Below are 26,160 nucleotides of genomic sequence, written 5' to 3'. Positions count from 1 at the left end.
ATGGGCCCAGAAAAGGCCCATTGGGTATATTCCACCAGTTGACAACACCTTGCTACCTTCTTCCCTGACAAAATGAAAATTTTATGAATTTGGGCACCTTCTTCTTCTTCTCCCTTCAAATTCAGGACCTGCCCTATTCCTTCGCACCAATGGCTTCCACCCAATTCCTTTGTCAACACCTTCTCTTCTCTTCTTTTGGGACTAATGGCAGTACACCCAACACACTTCTCTCCTGCAAAAAATCAAATCTTTCTCTTTCTTCTTTCAGACATAGGTCTTCTTCTTTTGATAGAAAAGCACAAAATCGAAGAGCCACTGCTTCTGATTCAAAAACAGGTAGAAGACAGGTGGAGGTAATATGCCTTATCGTTTTTCAATCCAAAATGGATTTTTTTTTTTTTTTTTTTATTTATTTCTATTGTTTTTTTATTTTAAAAAAAACTTTTTGGTATTAGATTAGTACCAAAGTGTATTGGTGTACTACCAAAAGTAGTAGAAAGAAAGGTGGTTCTTTGAATGCACATATTTGATTTTAAAAAAAAAAATTCTTTTAATTTAATTTTATTTTTTGGTTTTAGATAGTGTATGATCCAGATGAAAGAATAAACAGGTTAGCAGATGAAGTTGATAAGAACACAAGCCTTTCAAGGCTCTCTCTTTTCTCTCCCTGTAAGGTACTCTTTCTTTCTTTATCATAAAAAGAAAATTTGGATTATCTTGGGTTTTAGATTATTATTATTATTTTTTATTTTTTTCAGGATTTGAATTTTTGTTGATTTTTTTGATGTTTTGGAGTGGCAGATTAATGTTTTCTTGAGAATAACCAGAAAGAGGGAAGATGGATTTCATGATTTGGCTTCTCTGTTTCATGTAAGGTTTTTTTCAATGTTTCTTATTTTCCATGTTACGGAAATTGAAGTAGAATGGAAGGTTGCTGATTGTATTAGAAACTCTATCTGATGCTTGGATAAGTATACTGTTTTCTACAGAAATTTCCAACATAGTCGTTTATTTATTTATTTTTTAACTTGACACATGCATTTAATCAAGATGCTGATTTTTGGAAATTTTACTGGAAAACTTTATGAGGAAAACAAAAAAGAAAGGATTTTTAAGAAAAAAATGAAAAAGAAATCAGAAGAATGGTTTCCTTTTAAATGTATTCTTTTATACATTATGCGAAAATTGTGAGAGTTGAGGACTTCCCCAATTCCCGACTTGAAACTCCTCCAGTGCAGCATCATTCAACAACAGGGGAAAGGGGAGGAATCAACGGAGAGATTTCAGCTCAGATATACCAGCCAATGCCAATCATATCTTCAGACTATTCAGGTTATATTGGCTTTTACGGCAATTTGCAGTCAGCTATGACAATTTTCTTTGTTCTTTATGTTTTAAATTGCCCATATGACCTATTATAGTGGCTGAGATTGTGGCTGTTAATGCACTGACATGACTGTAACAACCATGTCAAATAAAAATTTGGGCCATTGACCATTTTTCATTCCAAATGTCCATTTGATGACCAAATTCAGACAGCCAGGTTCAACCAATCATCAAGGCCAATATCCCGTCCATAGTGGGCCCGGTGATTTTGGACAAGCTTGATTGACATTGATGGATGGCACATTTATGGATGGAAGTATGGATATGAATGATCTGTGGTGCTCCACCCATAGAGACATGCATGAACACATCATAAGGGTGTGATTATGCCAGCATAAACTCTTATAGTGGCTGTTAGAAACAATGAAAGAAGAAAAGTGGAGATAATTTTATTTTCCTGATTTTTACGTTTTTAAAAAAATGTGAATCAAGAATAATAGCTTTGAAATTTCCTGAATCTTAACTCTTGTTAATACTGATAGGTTTGGGAAATAAGTCTACTTTTGTATGGTGATAGTTATATCATGTATGGTGTACTTGTGTATGGTCTTTAAAGAATTCAGGCATCATGTTGTAAAACCAGGTAATAAGTCTAGGGGATATGATTAAGTTTTCTCAATCACCAATGAAAAGCAAAGATCGTTTGTCTACCAATGTGCCAGGTGTCCCACTTGATGACAAGAATTTGGTAACTCTCTCTCTCTCTCTCTCTCTCTCTCTCTCTCATTCAGCCTTGAAAAGCTTTACAGTTCCATGGTTATGAATCATTTGGGGCCTGTTTGGAAGCCCACCTAAAATCAGGACTGGTATCATTTCTTCCTTGCATTTGGGGCAGAGCAGGAAACAGGAACCACATCAGGCGGGCTCCTGTTTCGTTGTTATTTCCGATCCAAATGGCGAATGGGATAATAAGAGTGCCTCTGAGCTGACCTGGTCACACTTGCTACATAGGCTGAAAGCATCTAGTCCATGGATTTAAGTAGCAGTTTTGGAGTGCAACTCGCCTAGGGATTGAAGCCTGTATGACTTGCCCTGACTCAATCTGACTTGGTCCAGTATCGGTATGGCAACTCATTTCATTTCGGACTGAAACCAATACGAATTGGATGATACCAAGTCATATGAGATGATTTTTTCAAACCATGATCCAGTCCACTGAAAATCAACGATCCTCATTTTTCTGTTGGACACTGGAACTGACGTCTTTATTTTTTGTTAGCTTGAAGTGTTTCTTCTTGAAACTAATCTTTCAGCATGTCATTTCCAGATTATCAAGGCACTCAACCTTTACAGAAAAAAGACCGGCAGTGACAACTTCTTCTGGGTAAATGCGTAATTAATTGAATCATGTGCGGAAATAGATAATGCTTGGCTCAATACTGTACATATGAGGTCACATTTGGCCATCCAAATTGTTCACATGGTGGGCGACATGGAGGGGTGATCCTTCAAAAATCTGACCATCGATCATATGGGTGGGGAGATACTGTATGCCAGGACACATGGTGGATGTGTAAATGCCTAATAGCTTGAATCATATGATGAAGTAGTAATCTGTCCCAAGGGGCCCTTGTTAAATGTGGTCCATATGTTGTCCATTTCCATCAGATGGTTAGGATTTTGTGATAGGGGAGATAATAAAGCATGGCACGACCCATGATGGGGCCCATCAAATCAACTGCTTATGTTACCGAAATGTGGGCAACACTTGTACCGTAGCTATGGGTGGCAATGGGTTGGGTTGGCCCATGGGTCAACTGAACCAACTCACTTTTGAGGTGGGTTCGGGCAAGTTTAATGGGTAGCAAGTCGAGCTCGGGCTTGAAATATGACCTGTTTAAGTAAATGAGTCGGGCTTGTGTTGAACCCTACCCGATCCAACCATATAGGTTATGAATGAATTTGGCTAGATGACCTAACCTAGCACAACCCAGAATCCAAAACAAAATAAAGAAGAATATACGCGCATGCACACGCACACGCACACGTATCCTTTTTGTGCATTAGGTTGTGCATAGCCTTAGTGTCATATTTCATTCTTAAACCTGAGTTGGGTTATGGCAGATTGGGTTCAGGTCAGCCAAGCCTGACCCATACAATTAAATGCGTCAAGTCGGGCTTGATGAACTTTTAAGTGGGTTGGGTTGGGTTAGAGGGTGATGGGTTGTGGGCCGTGTTTGGGCAAGAGTTTTTGGCCCATTTAGTAAATGGGCTGGGCTTGGGTCAACCCTAACCCAGCCTGAACCAGATCGATTGCCACCCTTAACCCTACTTGGGTTGAGAAAAAAATTTGTTGTTTCTTTTTGTTGTGCATCATAGAGTACCTCTTATATGTATCTCTCAAAAAAAGAGTACCTCTTATATGAATCTCTCAAAAAAAAAAAAAACCTCTTAAATGAGTGTCTTTAGAAAACTACCAATTCATTTTCTTAAAATGACCATCGTTTCTTGAATTTGGATTTAAGCTTACTGTGTGTTCTAAATATGAATGCAGATTCACCTTGATAAGAAAGTGCCTACTGGTGCTGGGCTCGGCGGTGGAAGTAGTAATGCTGCGACTGCATTATGGGCCGCAAATCAATTCAGCGGTGGTCTTGCCACTGAAAAGGAGCTTCAGGAATGGTCAGGTGAAATTGGTTCTGATGTTCCCTTCTTTTTCTCTCACGGAGCAGCATATTGTACTGGTAGAGGTGAGGTATGTTTACCACAGTTATCTTGGAGTGGGCATTCATTTGGTTTAAATGTTCTTTCATTACTTTGTGGCTGCACACAACGTTGATGCCTACTGTCCTCAGAATTAGGGGTGGCAATGGGTCAGATCGGCCTCTGGGTCAATTGGCCTGTCCGACCCACTTCTAAGGCAGTGGGTCGAGCTCATTTGAACCCCAACCTATACGTATAGCTTATCAATGGCTGGGCTAGATCACCCAACCTAACCCAACCCAAAAACTGAAACAAATCAATTGACAATAAGGAGAGACACATACACATGATGTATGCATGTTTTATGTATCCACTAATTGTGTAGGGCTGGGCATACCTTTGGCCTCATTTTCCATTCTTAAACTCAAGTGGTTGCTTTGGGTCAGGTCAGGTTGGTCTAGCACCAATCCGATTAATTATGAGCAGTGGGTCAGGCTTGGGCTTGATGAATTTTAAGTGGACTGGGTTGGGCCATAGCACAATGGGTCACAATTCAGGCCGGAATTCGTGGCCCGTTTAGTAAACTTGTCGGCTTGGGCTGACCCCATCCCATTGCCACCCCTACATAAGAGTTACACTTAAATCTGACCTTACCTATTGCTAATCAACAATCTCCAGAATTTTGTGTAAATTTAAAATTTGTGACACAATCATATTAAATCAACTCAGCAGAAAGGTAATTGCATTTTTATATTAAGATAAAACCGTAGTAGTTGCAATTTGTGGTCTAGTCGATCATTATGAACTGTCCCACTTTGGTCAGTTATTCTTTATTCAATTGAGTTATTACAATTCAACTCAATTGCATATCTAAACGCAGTCTAAATAAACTAGTGTTAGGCTCTAAAATATGAATAATACCATGAGCCACCCACTTCACACAGGCCGCCCACCCCGAGTGTGCCCCTACATCTCGCAGGCTACCCCACTCGAGTCCAGTGTGAAAATGCCCCTGCATTAATCATCCCCGATGAGAAGTCTCAAACAGGAGACCTCCAGCTCCAATACCACTTTGATGTAGGATAATTAAGCGCATGCTCTAAAAGCTCAAACTGATAGAGAATGATGAATCAATCCCTTTATCTCATAGCCCAGGCCCCACATCCCATGGGTTAGGACCTCGGCTGTACCCCCCTCGTGGGCTCCACTTCACATGGGTTCCGCTTCACACGAGCCACCCGCTTCACACGGGTGGGGCCAGCCTCACACGAGCCACCCGCCTCACACAGGCCGCCCACTCCGAGTGTGCCCTTGCATCTCACTAGCCACTCCACTCGAGTCCGATGTTAAAATGCCCTTGCATTAATAATTCAACTAATGCACATGCCACCTCATGCCAGCATGGCTGACAAGTGCATCCAAGCCATCCATCAAAAGGTACCACTTTGTAGATTCCCTACCCCAAGAATCCAGATGTTCCACTAGTAAGGTGGGCCACAATTAACTGAACAAATGTACAGTTGTAAAAGATCTGTGAAGTTTTCTAAGCCACCAACTTATTTCTTGTATCATGGCACACCTACTGAATGAACCACCTTTATCTTTGGGCAGTAACATCTACACGGTGAGGTCCACCTGATGGATGGATTGGATATTTCACCCTACCATGCCAGCATGTTGTGGCATGTGCATTAGCTGACTTGTACACGCGTCTGGGCTTAGCAAAGCTCATAGTACATAAGATAGTGCTTGTATGTGGTATTTCTCAATCAGTGGGAGAATCTTTTTGGGAATACAAATCCAATTTATGTATTGCATTAGTAAATATAAACTAAGCAATTGCACAATTTTATTTCGACTGTAGTAAGCTAATATGCCAGAGCTGTTAAGTAATGACAACTTTGGGACCCATGAGGTATGAACATTACCAAATGCATGGATTATGGATTCTATCGAAGACGACTTTTTACGGAGGCTGGGAGTCTGTTTACAGAAGATCCAATTGCAGAAAACCTCAATGTGCTTTAGATGTGATTGCTAAAGTAACCCATCTACAATGAGGCTTTGGGTTTCCCTGTGACTGAATAGTTGAGCCTCTATCTTGTTTTAATGGCCTCAAATTACACAACGTTGAGGTCAGGGGTTTAACATTCATGCATAGCTATTTAAAAAGAAAAAGGTAGGGCTGTCAATGGGCCATGCTTGGGCTGCATAGAGCCTGTCAGCCTGGCCCGTTTAAGTTTTCAAGGGCATTTTTGTCAATATCATGCATGATTGGGCACTCCAAACAAACAGCCTATATCTTGCACAAAAGAGGGTGGCTGGGCTTGGGCTCGGGTGCCATGCATAATCATCACGGGCCAGACTTGGGCCTGTTTTGTTTGACCCAGACTTGGGCCTGGATCTTACTTTGCGGGCTGGGTTTGGACAGACCTCAGTCCAGCCCATTGACAGCCCTATAGAAAAAGAAGAAGAAGAAGAAGAAGAAGAAAAGAAAAGAAACAAGAAATGAAAAAACTTTGATGGCAAGACGACCAGACACCCGAGTTGGGATAATGGGATTTGATGTTCGAGTAAGCTGACCCTCTAGGATTTGGATCTGTGCGTCCAGGTTGTTGAAGATATCCCGCCACCAATACCTTTGGACATGCCAATGGTCCTGATAAAGCCCCAACAGGCGTGCCCAACTGGTGAAGTTTACAAGGCAATGCTAAATTCAGTATATCTACAGCTCCTTGTGTTGTTTGAGTTATACATGTGCAGCTCCTTTTCTGAGAACAGTTTCAAATGTGCAGCGCCTTCGGCTGGATCAAAGTAGTTCAGTTGATCCTTTGACCTTGCTGGAGAAGATTACACAAATGGGGATTTCTCAAGATGTTTGTATCAATGATTTGGGTATGCAGTTTCGTTTGGAAGATATATGGTTCTTTTCCTGTTTTCATTTTGTCGTTTCTTTGGGCATATGTCAATTGATTCTATGTTAATCTATGATCTTTCCAGAGCCTCCAGCATTTGAAGTCTTGCCATCTTTGAAATTGTTGAAAAAACGCGTGCTTGCAGCTGGCCGTGGACAGTATGATGCTGTTTTCATGTCGGGGAGGTAACATTTCAACTGCCTCTTTCTTCTTCTTCTTCTTCTTCTTCTTCACTCGGCCTTTGAACTCTAGATCCACTAGTTATTAGAATTTAGTGTGAATTATAGAGGTTGGGCTACAAGCTTAGGGCTTGTTTGGCTTTTCTAAAAAAGTTTTTTTTTTCTGTGATTTTGATTGTGAAAATCCCCAACCCCTAACCCTCTGTTTCCTACAGTATTTCCACTTCCTACAAACTTGTGAAAAGTACTCATAAAATCGAAATATCTTTCTCTTCGTGGAAAGTATGTTAATTGCACATGAGTGTGGAGCTGTACACCTTCACACTTGTGCCATCATGGCATGTAGGTCTGAGATCAGATCCATCCACTAGTTGGTCCAACCAGGTTCACCCTAAAATTAATCTGGTCCACTCAGAAGGTGGGCCTCAATATTGGAAATAAGTGGATGGGTTAATAAACTTCAAGCAAGTGTTTATATATATATATATATATATATAGTTTTTCCCACAGGCTACCCCACTTGAGCCCGGTGTGAAAACACCCCTAGTGAGGAGTCTCGAATATGAGACCTCCCGCTCTAATACCACTTTGATGCAGGACAATTAACCACTTACTCTAAAAGCTCGAACTGATAAAGCATGGCGAATTAATCCCTTTATCTCATAGCCCAGGCCTCACATCGCATGGGTTAGGACCTCAGCCGAACCCCCCTCGTGGGCCCCATATCACATGGGTTCCGCCTCACACGAGCCACCCGCCTCACACGGATGGGGCCCACCTCACACGGGCCACCCACCCTGAGTGTGTCCCAGCATCCCATAAGCTACCCCACTCGAGCCTGGTGTGAAAATGCCCCTGCATTACCTCGGCTAGCAGATTGCTTTAGGAAGCATTTTATCAATGGTTTTTTTTTTTTTCCCTTTCTTTTTGGAAGGTAATTGAAACTTTAAGGAAAAAGAAAATGTATACATCAAATGAGGGTGCAGAGGAGCTGATTGTGAGTGATCCTCTCATCATTCCTTTGGCAGGAGAATCAGCTACCCTATTTGCAATCCTTGGAACATTAGGCCAGAATTGATCTTATTTTGGAAATACGAAAAACATAACTCCAAGGACTATTCTTCAATGACTAAATTTCCTTGAAAAGGGACCGGACCAATATGCAAGCCTCTCGTAGTGCTACTAGAGTCCACGTTGTTAGATTAATCGTCGTAATGTAGACCACGTCAGTGCGCTGGACTGGCCTATCAGGCTTTTGGGCTATGCCTGCTTTTCACTGAACTTGGGTTGGAAAATCAGGCTTGAGGGCTGGCCCTATGCCTAAAATTCAAGCCCATTTGTAATTGGGCCGGTCAAGGTCTAAAAGCTTGTTGGCCCAGTTTGATTGGGTTTTCAAGAGCCTTTTCCCACCCACCCACCAATACAGTTCCAATCCTTTAGCAGCAAGACCCGATCCTTCTAAACAGGCATCCTAGCTGATTATACTTGCTAACAAATTCAAAACAGAAGCTTCCTCACTCCCGCACCCTAATCTGGTAACACTTGGCTTCACGTTTCATGCAACTATGCACAAGACCATTGTTCTACTGTGTTTTACATGTGTGTTTTAGACATGGAACATTTTTTTTTTTAATTATTATTTTTTTAAGTGTAACCTATGTCCCAATGGAAAACTTAATCCTTATTCACATATCCTGAATGAGAGCATAATTGTTTTAGAGAAATTCTACATCAAAAGCACTTCATATTCACCCTATGAAGCGTTGTTTCATCATACACACCAGAAAAACATGTCTGGTGATTTGGATCAATGATCTGGTGGACCATCAAGCTGCTGGCTATAGGCCAAAAGGCATTGTGATTTGGAAACTCTGACCAATCTGAACATAGCAAGTTTTTGCTTATTGGTTGTCGACCATTTCTCATCTTTATTAGTTGACTGCCCCCTTTTCAGGCCACTGATTGGGCGGTACCAGTCACCTTGATTTTTGGGATATGGTCCATCCACATGGTGGGCCACCAAGTTAATGGCTCTGATCAGTGTATACAAGTCCCCTAGCATACACCTTGTATGTGTTTGTTCATCACATATCTTTTATAATAATCTTTTTCAGACATTCTTGTGGTTGACACTTCACATGATTTCCTGCAGTGGAAGCTCTATTGTCGGAATCGGTTCTCCAGAACCCCCGCAGTTTGTCTACGATGATGATGAGTACAAGGATGCCTTTGTATCTGGTAAGATACCATAACTCATTCTTGCATGTAATTTTTGTTTCAGAGCCCTGAATTTCAAAATGGACACTCAACCTATAGATGGAGCAAAACATTAGATCATGTACCAAACATCTCCCACTCACCCATTGTAAATGGGCAGGATTCCTACATACTTTTTGTGATCCACTGATTCCTGTGTACACTCAAATTTTGGTTTCCGGACTTTTCGAAAGTAGACTGTAAATGTGAACAGGTATTTCTGCCCACAGTCAATATACAGCTGGAAATGTTTGATATAAATCTTGTGAACCAATTACCACAGCTGATATTTTCCCATAGGATTATTGTGAAGTAGGCAAAGCACCTTGGTTGTTTCACAAATGATGACGAGACCCACTGCACATGTAATGACAAACTTGCATTGGATCCTGGCAACTCATGAGGTGGGTGGCGAAGCGAACATGACATAGCCCAAAAATAAGATTCCAATCACCAGGTGGGTAACACTGAATGTAGACCCCTTCCTCTAATTGTCCATGTGTCCGATACACATAGGCTACCTGATTAGTGGACCATCATCATTTTTGGGCCACGGCATGTTCACAATGTCCACCACTTGTTGAATGGCCTAAAACTCCTTCATGTGTGCTGCATTGGCATGTTTGCACGAATCACATATTCAATCTCTTATACAAACCACCCAAGATTTTTCAATTTGTTTTGGAGAGTCCAGTGAGCCTTTGATTGCTCGGGCTGTGCATATCATTTCTGGTAGAGGCAGGGACTCATACTTCAGAAGAAATTTACACTGCTTGACCACAATGATTGGCGTTGTCTTGGCCAGAACTCTGTACAGCTGGGACCCAACTTCCAGTGATCCAACCCTCCACTTGGTTTGTCCTAAATAAGATGGTTGTCGCTGTACAACTGTTGGCATGCGAATGGATAGTGAAAATGAAATTATTCCCTCCGCTCCATATGCAACTAGAAAATTTCCATCAATGATGGCCAGGACTATTCGATGGTGATATTTCATCCATGATCCTATCAAAACAGTGGCCCATTAGATGAATGATTTGGATGACTAAAAGGTGGCCCCATCTCTCCAGATTGTTGATCCAGCTAGGGAAAAGAAAAAACCAGCAATTCAAACAGGATACCTAAGTCACTGGGAGGGTAATTTGATAAAAAAAAGCATCCATGCAACCATGAAGAGTACTCCTTCCTGAGGTCCCGTGTAACTTCTGATAGAGGTGAGGAGAAGAGAGCAATATCCCATCTTGCATCTTTATGAAAACCACACATGTATTCCTCAACATGGAAGTGTCCCTTTACTAGACACTCTAGGAAACTTATCACCTGTGCCATGTGTCCAAGCAACATCAGTAGGAAGAGATCAAAAGTAGGCAAAATGGAAGATACTAGGGTCATAAGGCTGGCAGGGGATTAGGATGGAGTTCTTTTGGAAATGGGTTTCTTTTGCTTGGTGTAAGAAGCAGGAGCAGCAGCAAAAAGTACCAACCGAGCAGTTTTTAGAATGTAACGTGCAGAAGTGTAGGATCACAAAATTAGGAACGTCTAGCTGCCTTAGTAGAAGATTCATTCAACGAATAGGATGTTGTATGCAAGTGTGTTAGGCTCTGTTTCTTCATTGGATCTGATGGCCCAGTATAGCCGGGCCCCAATCACCAAGTTCCAAGGGTAAAGTACTGTCCAAAAATATTGCCCGATGTGAACCGGTTTGCTCCATAAACGATATGGCTGTATTGGACTGATAGTGGGGTGATACGATTTGGGCTCAGTGGTGACCAATACTGTACACCGAAAGTGAATTTCTATCCCTGTTTGAGACATCCAAGCTGCAAATTCTACCATGGAGAAGTGATCTTCTAGATGGCGTTTATCGTTCCTCCAAATGGGTCTATATGAGGATTTTACTGTCTGGTCCTTGAACAGGCAAAGGCTTCCAGTCTGTGGAGTTTGATAATTGGTCCATGGAAGTTGAAAGGGTTCAGCAGATCACTCCAGCCCAAGTGAAGCCCCCAAGAGTGCCCTTTGACGGTTAGAAGTGTTATACCGTGTGCAAACAGAGGATATGAACAGAAGGTGCAGTTAATTGATTCAAACCATTGATGTTATGGACCGGTCTGTTGACATCCCATTTACTGAAATAATTTCCCAGATTAGAGCATCCTATCCATTGAACCTTTGGTCCATTGAATATGGCCACTTTGGCATTTCCTTACCAACCATCCATTTGCTGGCTTCCAACTTTAAATTTGGTATTTTTACTTTCTAGGAGATTTAATGCATTGGCCATCTAGAATGGGGCTGATCATATCAGTGGCTTGGATCATTGAATCTGGATTCCACTTGCACAAAATGAAAAGCTAAACCTACTGTCTGTATTCTCTCATCAACCATTGAATAAAATGTTCCCCAGTTAACTGGTACTTCCGAGAAATCAACCTGTTAAGGTTGACCCAAAAGAGCAGTTGTGGACGGAACATGGCCCGCATTTTTTGAACGGCTTGAGCTATGATGAACTTAAGGTGAGCACGCGGCTTAAAAAATAAGAAATAAGAAATTTGAAACAAGTTCTTCCATATTTGCCAAGCCATGGCCAACTAAAAAGGTGAGACTGTGTCTTGATTTTTTGTTTTTTATTTCTATTTATTAGTAATCATGTTGGCAGAATCGTAATTTTTCTGTTTCCTTTCATATACATGCGCAATGCATCCTCAACTTTCAATATTATTCAATGCAGAGGCACGCTTTCTTACCCGCAGAGAGAACCAGTGGTACACCGAGCTGAATTCCACAACGAGTTCTTTTGAGTCTCCTGCCGATCTTTCACAGACTGTTGAGTAATTCTTATATGATATAGTTGTTGTTTCATGAAATGGGATCCAGAACCTTATTTTCTTGATTAATACAAGATTTTTTTTCTTCTTCATATTTTCCCTTTCCGAGTTCAGTAAATATGTGTTGATTGGAAGGATGGGTAGGAAAATGATATATGTAAAATAAATAAATAAAAAGCAGTATGGGAAATGTTCGTGATCAATTATGTTTTGCTCATTAAAAGAGACGGTAAAAATTCTCCAAAAAGAAATTAATGAGTGAGAAGTTTGTGTTTGGATGTGATTACAAAACAGAGTAGAAATATTTATATGTGCGCATGTATATATTTTATACAAATTTACATTGTTTTAGCGGATTTTGTGTAACTCTTTATGGGTTTTGTGGAGTGGAAAGGGCATGGGAATAACAATTGAAAAGAAGAGGTTTGAACCCACCATCTCTAACACAACCATGGGAACCTACCTGTAAAGAAAGCTGGTTTCAGTTAAAAATTATTCTTATAAAAATACATGGGGAATACTATTCCTTTTCAAAGATTCTATATGAAATCGAGATACCTTTTAGAAAATTCTAACGATAGGGGTAGATACCTATGTTCTTCTGAAGGTGGGAGAAAAGATAAAACGGATTATTGATCAAAATTAGAGTTTGAAACTCATGTAATTAACCTCTTCTGGTTAACCCGAGAAAAAAAAATAGGATAGATTTACGAGAAATCTTATTCAGTTAGATATGGTAGATTAAGATGGGACACCAAAAGAATTGATTTCTGAGCCGTATGAGGCAAGAAACTCTCAAGTATGGTTCTAAGGGAAGGAATTGACCCACCTAATCCAACCAGGGAGAACAGGCAATTTGACAATCGCATGGTGCTGTTGAGCTCAGTTGAGATCCTTGGACGACCCATCATGAGATCTAGATGGTTGCTTCATTGTGTCTAACATTCATTTCATTTACAACCCATCATGTGTTTTAGAACCTAACCAATATGCCAAAAACCCTTAGTCTAATGGAACCCTTCAAGCTAGGCTCTTTATATCATTGGATCATAATAGTCTACTATGAGCCACAACCTACATCCGCAGCAACGCACTCTCTGGCGGCACTCAGTCTAGCCTTTTTTTTTCCAAGTAGCCCTTTCTAGGGGACATGGTGTTGGCTTTGATAACCCAACCAATATGCCCAAAGCTCTAGGACTGATGAATGTGGCAAGCTACTTTAAGCTGTTGGCATCATTGCACTATGAAAAACCACACCAATTGGATCGATAGGTCATGTGGATTATCAAGATCTGATGAGGCCCCATTCAGATTCCATTTGAATTTGAAAATTATCATTTTCAAATTCAACCTATAATTATTGTTGTCTAATTGGAACTTTATTGTAATGCTTATATAATTGAATGCAATGCAATCCTTGGATGGGGCTGAGAATAACAATTATCCTTCAATCGTGCTTTTCCTTTTGTCTTTCCCAATTATCCTTCTTCTTATTCTATTCTAATCTTTCTTCTTTATCTCTCTCTTATCTCTCAATTGCCATCTCATATCTTACTCAATTCTATTTCTTTCAAACATTCGGTTAAGGTACATATTATTTCAGAGAATAACTATCCATTATGACGAAAATATAGGAATCCGTTAACCAGCTTGAATTACAAGTGGTGGCCATGGCAGAACAAATTGAAAAACTATCAGAACAAACCTCTCAAAACATGGCTGATATTAAGGAACAACGAGTTACTTTTGCTGCGTTTCAAGAAAGGAGCTACCGTAATTTTGCGGAGCTGAAGGACACTTTGCAGAGACTTCTGCAACTTAACACCGGCAAGACAATCGAGTCACCCCGGCAAGACAACCGAGTCACCCTAAACACACCATCCATCTCCATTGCTACCCACACCTCCAATGGCCTATAATCCCATAATAGCTGGCTCTTCTTCCACGTTGCAGACTATATATACAGGGGTGGATTTCCCTGCTTCAATGGGGAGGATCTCCTCAGCTGGATCTACTAGGCTCAGCTTTCTTTAACTATAACCAAACCCCCACACATGAGAAGATTGGTTTAGCGGCTTTCCACCTTGAAGGCAAAGCCATTCAATAGTATTATTGGATGGAAGATATCATATCGACATTGACGTGGAAAAAAAAGATCGCTCTATCCAACAAATTCAACCATTCCCACACGGAGTGTTTTTTTCCCTCGGTTGCCGTTATACAATTCACACCTACACCATCCACGACCCCTGAAGCAATTCCCATCAAACGCCTTACACCATCCAAAATGGAGGAACGGTGTAATCGGAGTTTATGTTATGAGAGGGATGAGCAGTTCCATTGAGCCCACCATTGCGAAAAGAAACAACTCTTTCTCATAGAGGGAGAGTGGCTGGAAGATCATCCCATCTCTTTTGACCCGGAGGACGTGGAAGATTTGGGAGAGTCTCTCTTCCTGGTTTCTTAATTTCAACCTTGAGGGTAAGGTTCTTTTGATAGAAGGTGAGATGATGATGTCCCATTCAAATTCGATTTCAATTTGAAAATTCCAATCTTTAATTCTCATTCTCATTTGAAAATATCATTTTCAAATTCAAATTCATGTTTTAATTATTTATTTTAAATTGTTAGTTATTTTTTTGTAATTATTGTTGTTTAATTGGAACTTTATTGTAATGCTTATATAAGTGAATACAATGCAATCCTTGGAGGGGGCAGAGAATAACAATTATCCTTCAATCCTACTTTCCCTCTTATCTTTCCCAATTATCTTCCTCTGTTCTATTCTAATATTTCTTCCTTATTTCTCTCATCTCTGAATTCTCATCTCATATCTTATTCAATTCTATTTCTCCCACACATTCGGTTAAGGTACATATCAAGATCATTATATAAAACTAGGTCTAATTAACAATTTGATTCTTCCATTCTATAGGCCTAATCTTGGATTGTTTATACTTATGAAGCTTCTCTTTTATCATGCCATGCTAACCATTGCATCCATCACTTGAGAAGTGAATGACTATAAAAAGAAGGCCATCTCATGGATGGATTTGAACATTCAATCAGTCTGATTTTTTTCTCTGTAACCAATGGATGATCTGGAGCTAGTGATTGGGGTGGTCGAGTGCCTCAATGGAAGAAGATACCGGCACAACATATGATTGTGTCGAAAAATTAAAAATGATTACCCACTAGCTCAATGGACCCTAACACTGAATGTGCATCCTGATGTGGCATATTCATATTCTGTGGGTTGAGCCATGCTTCATCATCTAGACCGTCGATTTGATGAACCCATGTTAATAGATCCTAATCATTCAATGAGTGGTCTAAAATAAAAGGTTATTTAAAAATTACAACAACGTTGTAAAAAAATCCAAAGGTTGGATATCTAAGATCTTACTAGTTGGATTGCCCATCTATGAGTCACATCAAATCAATAATGTGTATCCATCAACCGTGGTTTTTATTAAGATGTTCCTCGTCCATTAGAAGCATATGATCTCTTAAGTGAATGTGCCACAATTCAGTACTCTCTGCCACACTTTTCTTCCACCAAGATCTTAATATTTTCAGGATTGTCTAGGTGGGGATTTCACATGATTGTGATCAAGTCTAATCGCAAACCAGCATCTTTTTGTTTTTTGTTTTTTGTTTTTTTTTTCTTTTTCTAATACTTCTTTAATTGAGTTTTTGTGGAGGAAAGCATCACTTTAGTATGCCCGATCTTACATATAAGACATGGGCCCACTCAAATCAGGATTAGATTAATCTTGATTAGGTAGAATCCACTACCCAAACAAACCCTTAATATACTATTTTAAATTTTAATTCTTCGTATCATACCTTAAAATAATCTAATGAGGTCTTCTTCTGTTTTATCAATTTTATTTTCTACTTCTTAATATTTATTAACTTTTTAGTCAAACTCGGTTAAAATTAATGATATTTGTCTGAGTCACCCACTGAGTCAACTCATTTGAGTCTTGATTTATTGGTAGATTGAGTGAAGTCCTAATTACTAGTTTTCAATAGAAGGTTCACTAACTTTAGACATGTGCTAGCCACACACATCCACACAAGCACACACAGCACAATATAACATTTGATATCTAGTTTTTTTTATTAAGCGAGCTACACTTTTTTTTTTTTTTTTGGCATAACAAAATTAAGCCACCAAGTCAAAACCAATAAATCAATGGAAAAGATTTCTAAACTGGGAATTTACTTTATACGATGTGGTCCACTTCAAGAGTGAAATTGCGTTGATTCTTTATGCTATAGATCTAAGAATGGTTTCTAACCTAATGTAAGGTTCAATTGGTAGACACATGTTTCATAATTGTACAATTTCGGCATGTGGGTTTGTGTAGCTCTATATATGCATGTGGATTTAGCAAATCTGTGCGTGGCTGTGTAGGGCTTTGTACACGCGTGGAATTAGCAATGTTTATTAAAATACAAATTTTCAGTTAGAATATTAAGAAGTTCTATATGCATGAGTTACAATGTACCATCTAAAATCTTTTCGAGTAAATTACATTTATAACCATCTCCATTAAACTTTTCCATCTACTCAATCCTACTAGATAGCGACCATCACCCCCTGATTTTTTTTTTTCGTGGGATTTTTACTCAAAGTTGCCCTGGATTTGGATTTTACTAAATAATTGATATTCTCAAGCAGTGCTTTTCTAGAGGAGAAATTATGTTACTGCCCACCATTCTTTTTCTTTATAACAAAGTGGAGAATTGAGATTGTGGGGCCCATGTGTTATGTCTCCCATTCAACCCATCCTACATATGCACACCAACATTATTAATAGACAAATCCAAAAGTAGTAGATCCAATTATTTATACCTGGCTTGACGCAGTCCACACCAACCAACAAGAAGCTGCCACGTGTTGACATACTTGTATAGAACATGGGAGAAAAACGTACTCGATCCAACAGAGACTACCAACGAGTTGATGCTCAGAATCATACATACAACTAGGACATGAAACGGCGATCATCTCTCATGGGACTTGACTAATGTACACAGGATAAGTGTGACCCTTAGTGTGTCAAGGAAGTTCCTAAAAGACCTGCCAGATTCTTCGTAACTAGCATATGCATGGCATGGTCATCTGGGGATCAACTTAGAAAGGGGAATTTCTCATAGGGGATGCCCAAGATTTACTCAAAAGTTGTGAGAAACCAAGAGCGAACAATGAAAAGCTATCCAAAAATAGAAGCAAATCACATATGATGGTGTCACCAAATAAGGAATTCATATTGTAACAAGATACAACCGTTGCATAATTCGAAGATTCATGCACAAGTCATGGAACCTTACACATGGTCATCACATCTCAAAAGTCTATAAAAGCAATTCTCAAGGCGAAGCTCCTAGCCTTTGCCAATACAAATCAATCAATCCTTTAAGGTCGACATAACTTATCCCTTCCATTCTCCATGGACAATTATTAATTTTGGCTTCTTATTTTAGTTCCTCCCTTTTCTTCCAACCATGTTGTAGCAAATTTGGAGTTAGCAGTTCTTGGCTTAGTTTCACTACTGTCCAATACATCGTTGTAGTACACACATAGGAGTAGATTAAATATCCATGACTCATACGTTGGATCCTCAAATTATCAAATTCTTACTTGATATATCTCCAGTCACATCCTACTAGCTTCATGCCACAACCGTTTCACGACCATATGGTCGTTTTCATGACCATTTTACGAGAACAAATTGTTGTAGGTATTTTATTCTTTCCTCTACTTGGGTTTGTTGTTATTATTATTATTATTATTATTATTATTATCATTATTATTATTATTATTATTATTATTATTATTATTATTATTATTTTTTTGTTGATGTTACTACTCTAGCATTCGAATAAATAAAATTGGCAATCCAACCTTATTTTAATTGTCTAATATTTTATTACTTCATTGAGAAACTTTATCTACTATTACCATTGGAAGAAAAAAAAAAAAACTTTTTTTCTATGCAAAAAGATCACATTCAGAAGGACTAACCCACCCCTTCTAAAATTGCCCAATCGTTGTAACAATTGGTGGTTAAACAATCAGGCCAATCTTTAGAGATCTAGTCCTAATCATGTTGATTCGGTGCCAGGGGTCACATGTGTTCAATTGATTCAAGTCGAATACGACTCCGACATACTCGACACTAAATCTAATCACACGTTTGGCAGAATTCAGGCCGTTCGTAAGTCCTATGCTAGATTGAACAATATTATTTTTTGGCATGCCTGGTGGGACACAGTGCTAAATCTAAGTTTTTCAATAAAACAAGATAATTGCTAAATTAATTGGCAGAACCTTTTGATGTGGAAACAAGATTTCCTTCCTAAGAAAATGGTAAACTGGAATAAGTTGTAGAAACCCTCCATGACATGCTAAGGGGCATGCGACATACGATAGACATCGCTAGGTTACTAGAGGCCTTCTTCGAGAGGTGCCCAATAGTGGCGAATTCTTGTCCTACCGATAATTTTCCCGTGGACTTAGAGGTAGAACAACCATTTGAACCTTTAGCTAGGAGGATTAGTTGGTTTGAACCATAAGGCCGCACTATACCACCCCCAGTGGTGGTAAGGTGAAATGACCACATCCGTCCTTATAGCCAACAAGAATATGAAGACCCCCAAAATATCTATATGCTTGGGGGCAACCCTACGCAGGTGTTGATCCACTCAGAGAGCAACCACCCATGCTAATGACACCTCAATATTATTATGTAAAAGTTGAGCACCCTATGAGGCAACCTCTGGTGGTGTCAATAATACCCCAAGGCTATCCAAGGACTGAGACACTCGAGGGAAACCTCTAGTGCTACAGACCCCAATGGCTAGAAATCTAGCTATCTAGCTATGCAAATGCAATACCCTGCTAGCCACAATGATCACTTGGTCGTGGCGATGTCATTGGGATCATTTAAGAGTATGGCATCCAACCCCACTACCAATGGGTCACCCGACCTATATACCATAAACCCTACCCCGATTGGATTGACCGATACTACAAGCTACCTAAGGAGTACAGGGTCCCGATATTCACTCTTTTTAAGGGTGATTTGTCCACATTAGATCTCATAGGTCATTTCACCATGAAGTATCATGATATCTCTACTAACAATTTTCTCGAACCCAGATGTGGCTCCATATCTCAACATTCATGTGGTACATAAATCTTCCCCTTAACTCAACCCACACATGGTATGATATTGAGGAGGGGCTTCATATGCAATTTCACGGGAAAAAAAAAACCTTGAAGTCTCCATGGCCGATCTCTCCCGGCTAGGAAAGTTGTCATGAAAAATGGGTAAGAAGTTTATTGCTTAGTTCAAAAAAGCAAAGAACTGATGCGTAGTGGCCTTGCTTGAGGCCAAATTTGTTAAGCTGGTCAATGACGACATGAATTTCAAACTTTAGAAGAAGTTCGAGGACATGTACTTCAAGGATATCTTTAAATTGTTAACCTAAGCCTCTCATTATGAATGGATTCTCCAAGAGGAGAGTATAAAAGAAGGATTCTTCACGGCCACATGAATGTTCGACCCTAAAAAGAACAAAAGTACAAACCCTCACGGAAATCAATCCTTGAAATGTTTGTGCACTTATTTGTGCACCTTGTTTGTCAATTGCGTGAGTCCATGTGCCATTTAGTCTATCCAGCCTTTAGAAGCTGAAGACCAAAGACATAAGTGGAAAAGAGCATCAAGGAGTAAAGAATAGGTAAATGAGGTGCCTTGGTGACTATAACCCTTGAACCTCTTTATAATCATGGCTTAAGAGGTAAACCTGGTTAATCATCCCTTAGTCTTAGGAGCCTAATTGAAACATAATAAGGCTAGAAGATGTGCTAAGCCGCTGTAGAATCGTATACTCAAAATAGTAGTTTTCGAGTGGTCTTCGATCCCATCAATAGACTATCAATGGGACTTGATTTAATGAAGGTCCATTCGATCAAATCAAAAAATGATTCTAGCAACCAATAAAAATATTTCTAGATTTTCTCGATGGGATCGACAGAGGGTTTGATCCTATCGAAAGACCTTCGATCCCATCGAAGGCCATTTCGATCTTATGAAAGGGAATTCGGTTCTTGGGAAAATGAATGTGTTTTAGAGTAATAGAAGTCTAGAAAATGAATGTGTTTTGGAGTAATAGAAGTCTAGGTGATTCCATATTCATATCTCACATCCTAAGCCTATAAACCAATCAATTATAAATCATCTTCCTTGAGATTAACATTCTAATGAGTATTCCTACCTCCACCTTGAAGATGAGCTTGAACTCTACCATTTTCTAGATATTAGACTCAACTATATTGGTATAACCTGTGGTTAAACACTCTAGAAGACCCATCTAGGTGAATCCTTAGAAATTATAATCTTCCATTAGTTGTAGGAGATTCATCAAGCCTCTCATCACATTAGTCACCTCGAAGGAGCACTTCATGCAAGGTGTTTGATCTTGAAGCTAAAACCTGAGCAAAGCATTGGCATCAACGATCAGGGGAGCAATAAGGGAGCTAATTTAAGCACGTAAGAATATCAATCAAGCAACCCAAAACGACACACTAATGAGACTCAATTCAACAAGTAAGGTTGTCATTTATCGAGTTTATGTATACTCATTCTTTGTGCAGGATTAAGTGTAAGAGTTTGATTGCGAAACTCGATTAAGTTTTTGTGTATGACTTTGTGATGGGGACATCATGCGCACGCCCCCCACCCTACGCACATATTTAAGGAGGAGGAGGGCCCCACTTTCGATCTGGATCAACGACGACACCTTTGGCGAGGGCCTCATGGTTAGGGGCTGTGCTATGGAGTATTGGAGTGAACCCGATCATCATATAGATTATACCATCGGATCTCATGATCGTGGCCCACTACCCTAGATGATCTAGGATTTTGAGTTTTACTATTCTCGTGATTGGAAACATTATGAACAGCTTTGATTGCGTAGATTAGTTATTATTTTATTTACTTCATCTCTAAGTATTAGTGTGCGCACATGGCGCAAGGATAAAATTGGCTTTTGGAGTTTAGGGTTTTCTTATAAATAAACAACCCCATGTAGGTATTTTTCAATGAAGTTTATAATTAAAAATTATGCGCTTTTCTTCTTCTCTATCTCTTTGGTTGAAGAATCGAATTGGGTGCGAAACCCTCCCTTCCTCGAAGGGCTAACTACCGTGGCGCGAAGCCACAACCATCCCAAATCATCATCTATCATTTTCTACATCCCTCCCATCATCAAATTTATCCTTTCTCGTACCCAAGTTTTCTTCTACAACATATTTTTGAGATTTTGACTTGTTAGAGGGGTTAAAACTTCGGCGGAGCACCACGCACAAACCATGTGTCGGATCGACATAAAATTTGACATGGAGGCAATCCTATCCTAGCCGATCTTAGCTTAGGAATCGCTTTTCAACTTTGTGGGTCCCATACATGTGCCGACGAGTGGACACACACATGCACTCAGGGCCAGTTGCTATCCACGCACGTGGCTCATCTCAGGTTCTATCTTTCCTCTATTTCCTCCTTTTCAGCCTTAAATCTAGGTCTTTAACCCTAGAGAATCCCAAATCCTAATTATTCCAAAATTTGAGCCCTAGATTTTCCCCCGAATTGAAACATGGTGAATCTCTTGAATTGGGGAACAATCCTTTGCAATAATGGCTGAATCTTACACTCCTTTGGGCATGTTTGGTTTATAATTTTATTTGATTTAGCTCTAAACTTGTGTAGGCTTGGACCTCCATTGATTCCCCTTTTTGAGTATTTGATCGCATGTAGGATGTGGAATTTTATGATTGTTTAAAATTGGTATAATCTAAAGCTTGAACTCTTGCATGTCATATTGAATTTCATATCCTGCATCACTTTGGCTCCTGTATATGATATAAATCAAGTCCTTCTGTAGGCCATCGGACACGAGTGTGTACGTATTTCTATGGGATCCTCTAGCGGGAGTAAACGTAGGTCCTTGAATATCACTGTACTCGGTGAAATTGACTGAGTACAATGAAATTGATCGAGTTCTCTTTAAATATCATTGTACTTGATGAAATCGACCGAGTACAATGATATTGAGAGAGAACTTGGTCAATTTCATTGAGTAATGAATGAGTTTTTTCATAAGTAAGATTTGAGGGAATGAAGTATATAATCATTGAGAATGATCAAGTTCTTTCTAAATATTATTGTACTCAGTGAAATTGATCAAATACATTAAAATTAAAAAAGAACTCAATCAATTTCACCATACTCTTTGAAGTCTATGGAGGGAAATTTCTCAATTTCTTTTGACAGAAAAAAAAAAAAAGCTTCAATGTGTAACGTTTCGCTAATAATATTTTAGCGTGTTTGTTTACAGTTAATGGTTGTGAGAATTATTATATGCTCTTATGATGGGGAGTTAATATGTGAAAATAATGGATACACATATAAGGGTGGAAAGTAAAAAAAAAAATATTACTTTAAGTATCGGGACTACATATGAGGAGTTTTTATTTAAAATGTACAAGATTATTAAGACTACACTAAATGAGGATGAAAGTGTTGTACCCATTCTGAAACCATTCAGTCCCTCCATCTGAAATTAAAGACGATGAAGATGTGCAGTTGGAGCATCCAAATACATACATGTCTGTAATCATAGAGACAGTGCGGCGAATTAATGAGACCCTAGACAAAGACATTGTCGGTTGGACTGGTGTTGAACATGATGTCATCATTGAACATGATGCCTTTGTAGTTAGAAATTCGTGTGAGTAATGTAGCGTTAGCTGGGCAGCTGACCTTAACTTAAAATGTGAATATATAACATCACATTTACGAGTATGTGTGCCTTCATCCTTCACCACTGCCTGAGCCGCCTTAAACATCAAACTTCATGACTGGTTCAGGTTAATGTACCTTTTGAGGATGGAAATCCGTGTGAGGAATGTGGTGTTAGCTAGGCAATTGATCTTAACCTTAAATATGAATATATGACATCACCTTTATTTACAACTGATCTTAACCTTAAATACGAATATATGACATCATCTTTATCTACAAGAGTACATGTGCCTTCATCTTCCACCACTGATGACAAATGTGTACATCTAAGCGATATTCCATTGTCAGAATATTCGAATTCATTGGATGTCCCAATTGAGATAGCTGCTAGACAAATATTTAAGGACAAGAGGCAGTGCCAGTATGTTTTGAGCCAATTTGTAATTCTCAAAAACTTCCAATATAGGGTCTCATATTCATCATCCAAGAGATTCACCATGGTGTGTTTCAAAGATAATAGTGAATGGATGGTTCATGCATCTAAGGTGAATGATGCGGGGATATTTAAAATAAAGACTGACATGTCCAAACACACATGTGGCATGTCATGAATGAAGAGTGATCACTGATAAGCAAGTAGTAAGTTGGCCAGTGAGTTGGTTATTAGTTATATTGAGTAGCGCATGAGATTAAGGTTGAGTGATAATATATTGGCTATGCAAGAGAAATATAATATTCTTATCAGCTATAAGAAGGTATGGTACGCTAAGGAGAACGTAATGGGATCTTATGAAGACTCTTAAAATGAACTCCCAGTCTATTTGCACGAGCTAAGGAGGGCCAACCCAAGGACGGTAATTGTTGTGATTGTTAACCCACAGACGAGTAGGTTCGAGAGATGTTTTGTTTCTCTCAGACAATGCGTTAGAAGTTTTCAAACTTCTTTGTGAAGGTTGTTTGGTCATCAACAGAACGCACTTAAAAGGTAAATACAAGAGTGTTCTATTCGTGGCTACAACTTTTGATGGAGACAATCATATCCTACCAGTAGCATTCGGTATCGAGGAATCGAAGAACAATACCAGTTGAAATTGGTTTCTTACCCATCTTAATTGTATGTTAGGGTATTTTTCGAGTTTTCTCATTATATCTTCCCCGAAGTCTTTCGATATGAAATCCATGGCTACTGCGCCTACCATATCTATAAAAACTTGGTTGACACATTTAAAGATAAATTGTTGAAAAAATATTATTGGTTGACTGTAAAGACAAACATGAAGGTTGCCTTTGAAAAGTTAATGTGCGATGTCAAAATGGTTAAGCCCCTAATACATGCATGTTTGGCATAAATATGATACGAAAGGTGGACATCTTCGTATTTTCTAAGGAAAATATTTAACTTGGTCACTACTAACATATCGGAGTACATTAATGCTTTGTTCAAATAAGTAAGAGAGTACCCTGTGACTATACTGATAGAGAAGGACAAATTTAAGATAGAAAAAATGTTTTACAAGAGAAGAGAATCCACATCATCATTTATTGGACTGTTAACATCATGAGCGGAGGAACAACTAAAGAGTCTTCTACCAAAGGCACGCGATGTTCGTTGCCATGTAATTTCTCAAGACATGTATTATATTGTGGGAGATTATAATGACACAGTTAAGCTCAGTGAGATTTCGTGTAAATGTCACGAGGTTGACGTCAAGGGTTTCCATGTTTGCATGTTCTTTCAGCATTTATAAAGTATAATCTTCCTCATTATACCCACTGCTTCCCATTCTATTTGGCGCAAAATTATCAGATCACATATAACAAATCCTTGTACCCAGTACGTGATAAGAGCAAATGAAAAATATCAAATGAATTCAAGGAGTATTGTGCAAAAATTAAATATCCATGACAAAAGAGGTCAACAAGAAGACTGAAGAAGACAAGAATTCGTTTACGTGGAGAGGAATGAAAAATATTAAAGTACGAAAAATATTCCAAGATCCGAAGGGCCCGATTATAGGTCTCCACCAATATTACTCGCTTCTTTTGAATATTATTGGCATTGCCATCAGCAATGAGATCATCTACTCCGGTGAGAAGACCTTCATTGTTTTTTTTTTTTCTTTTTTCTTTTTTAATGCCAAGAGTGGAACGGGGCATACTCGGGTGGTTGGCTGCAGAGAATAGCAGGGAACACATCGAGACATGCTCAACAAGCACCGCTCACATGCCATCACAATCATGCCGTGCGCTGCGCTCGAGCCCCAACCATTGCTCATCGCCTCCGAGACGGAGTGTTTTACAATGAGCCATGATCTCTTCGCACAGTATGGGGTAAGCTCGCTTGGCACGAATAATAACTTAGGCAGCACCATCGGGTGAGGCCATAGCCAGCGTCGCTCTCGAAAGCATTCAACATGGGACAAAAGCATGCCACCGGGCACCACTCATGCACCGTCACAATCATGCCTGACATTACGCCCCGGCCCAAACCGATGCACATCATCCCGAGTGGAACAAACGCACATGGCCGAGGTCCCCGCACCATAATTTAAATTTCATCCTCCTCATTATGATTTAAATTTCACTATAGTTTTTGCGAAATAATCATCATAGTAGGTTTTATTTCAGGCTTAAGCTTGGGCCAAGCTCGGCCAAACCTTACATAAACAACTTGGGCTAGACTCAGGCCGTACTATTTTGGCCCATCATCGGTTCAAGCTGGGCTTGGGCTTATGTTGAAGAATGCAGGCCGAGTTTGAACATAACTTGGCCCGGCCCTAACCCAACCCATTGACACACCTATTTAGATCTGCTTCATTTTTTGCGATCATGCCCTAAAATAAGTTTCAAAATGTATGGAGCATGTGGATGTAAGGCACATATATAATAGTAGGTCTTATATGAATCCACCCAAACTGCTCCCGATGAAGGTAGTGTTTTCCACACCGTGGATCCATTTTGTGAGATCATTTTAGGACCTGGCTCTAGAAATGAGGTACAAAGCTCAAGTGGATCACACCACAGAAAGTAGTGGGGATTGAATGCCTACTATTGAAAACATCTTTGGTGCTACAGAAGTTTTGGATCGCTTGTATGTGTTTTCCCTTGTTTTCCCTTCATCCATGTCTGTGTGACC

General features: G+C 39.4%; 1 protein-coding gene and 1 long non-coding RNA gene across 6 annotated transcripts; both read left to right on the top strand.

Annotated features, from left to right (window-relative positions):
• The first annotated feature begins 62 nt into the window (after window positions 1-62).
• Window positions 63-12,296, top strand: LOC131227297 (4-diphosphocytidyl-2-C-methyl-D-erythritol kinase, chloroplastic-like). 5 transcript variants are annotated; one of them, XM_058223067.1, is made up of 11 exons: window positions 64-353; window positions 579-674; window positions 802-870; window positions 1,970-2,074; window positions 2,654-2,710; window positions 3,881-4,081; window positions 6,641-6,748; window positions 6,825-6,924; window positions 7,030-7,129; window positions 9,276-9,361; window positions 12,108-12,296. In XM_058223067.1, exons 1-11 carry the CDS (start codon window positions 84-86, stop codon window positions 12,209-12,211), a joined length of 1,296 nt encoding a protein of 431 aa, XP_058079050.1. In that variant the 5' UTR covers window positions 64-83; the 3' UTR covers window positions 12,212-12,296. The 5 variants fall into 5 exon arrangements, with proteins under 5 accessions (XP_058079053.1, XP_058079054.1, XP_058079050.1 ...); XM_058223068.1 differs by having other exon boundaries at window positions 65-353; window positions 6,641-6,733; XM_058223070.1 differs by lacking the exons at window positions 9,276-9,361; window positions 12,108-12,296 and adding an exon at window positions 9,078-9,191 and having other exon boundaries at window positions 63-353.
• Window positions 4,088-6,483, top strand: LOC131227298 (uncharacterized). The gene is made up of 2 exons (XR_009162172.1): window positions 4,088-5,280; window positions 5,319-6,483. It is a non-coding gene; the product is annotated as an uncharacterized LOC131227298 (long non-coding RNA).
• Window positions 12,297-26,160: the final 13,864 nt, after the last annotated feature.

This window comes from Magnolia sinica, chromosome 15 (assembly GCF_029962835.1).
Source record: "Magnolia sinica isolate HGM2019 chromosome 15, MsV1, whole genome shotgun sequence".
NCBI lineage: Eukaryota > Viridiplantae > Streptophyta > Magnoliopsida > Magnoliales > Magnoliaceae > Magnolia > Magnolia sinica.
The sequence above is the reverse complement of the archived record's forward strand: the minus strand, read 5'-3'. Positions and strand labels throughout refer to the sequence as shown.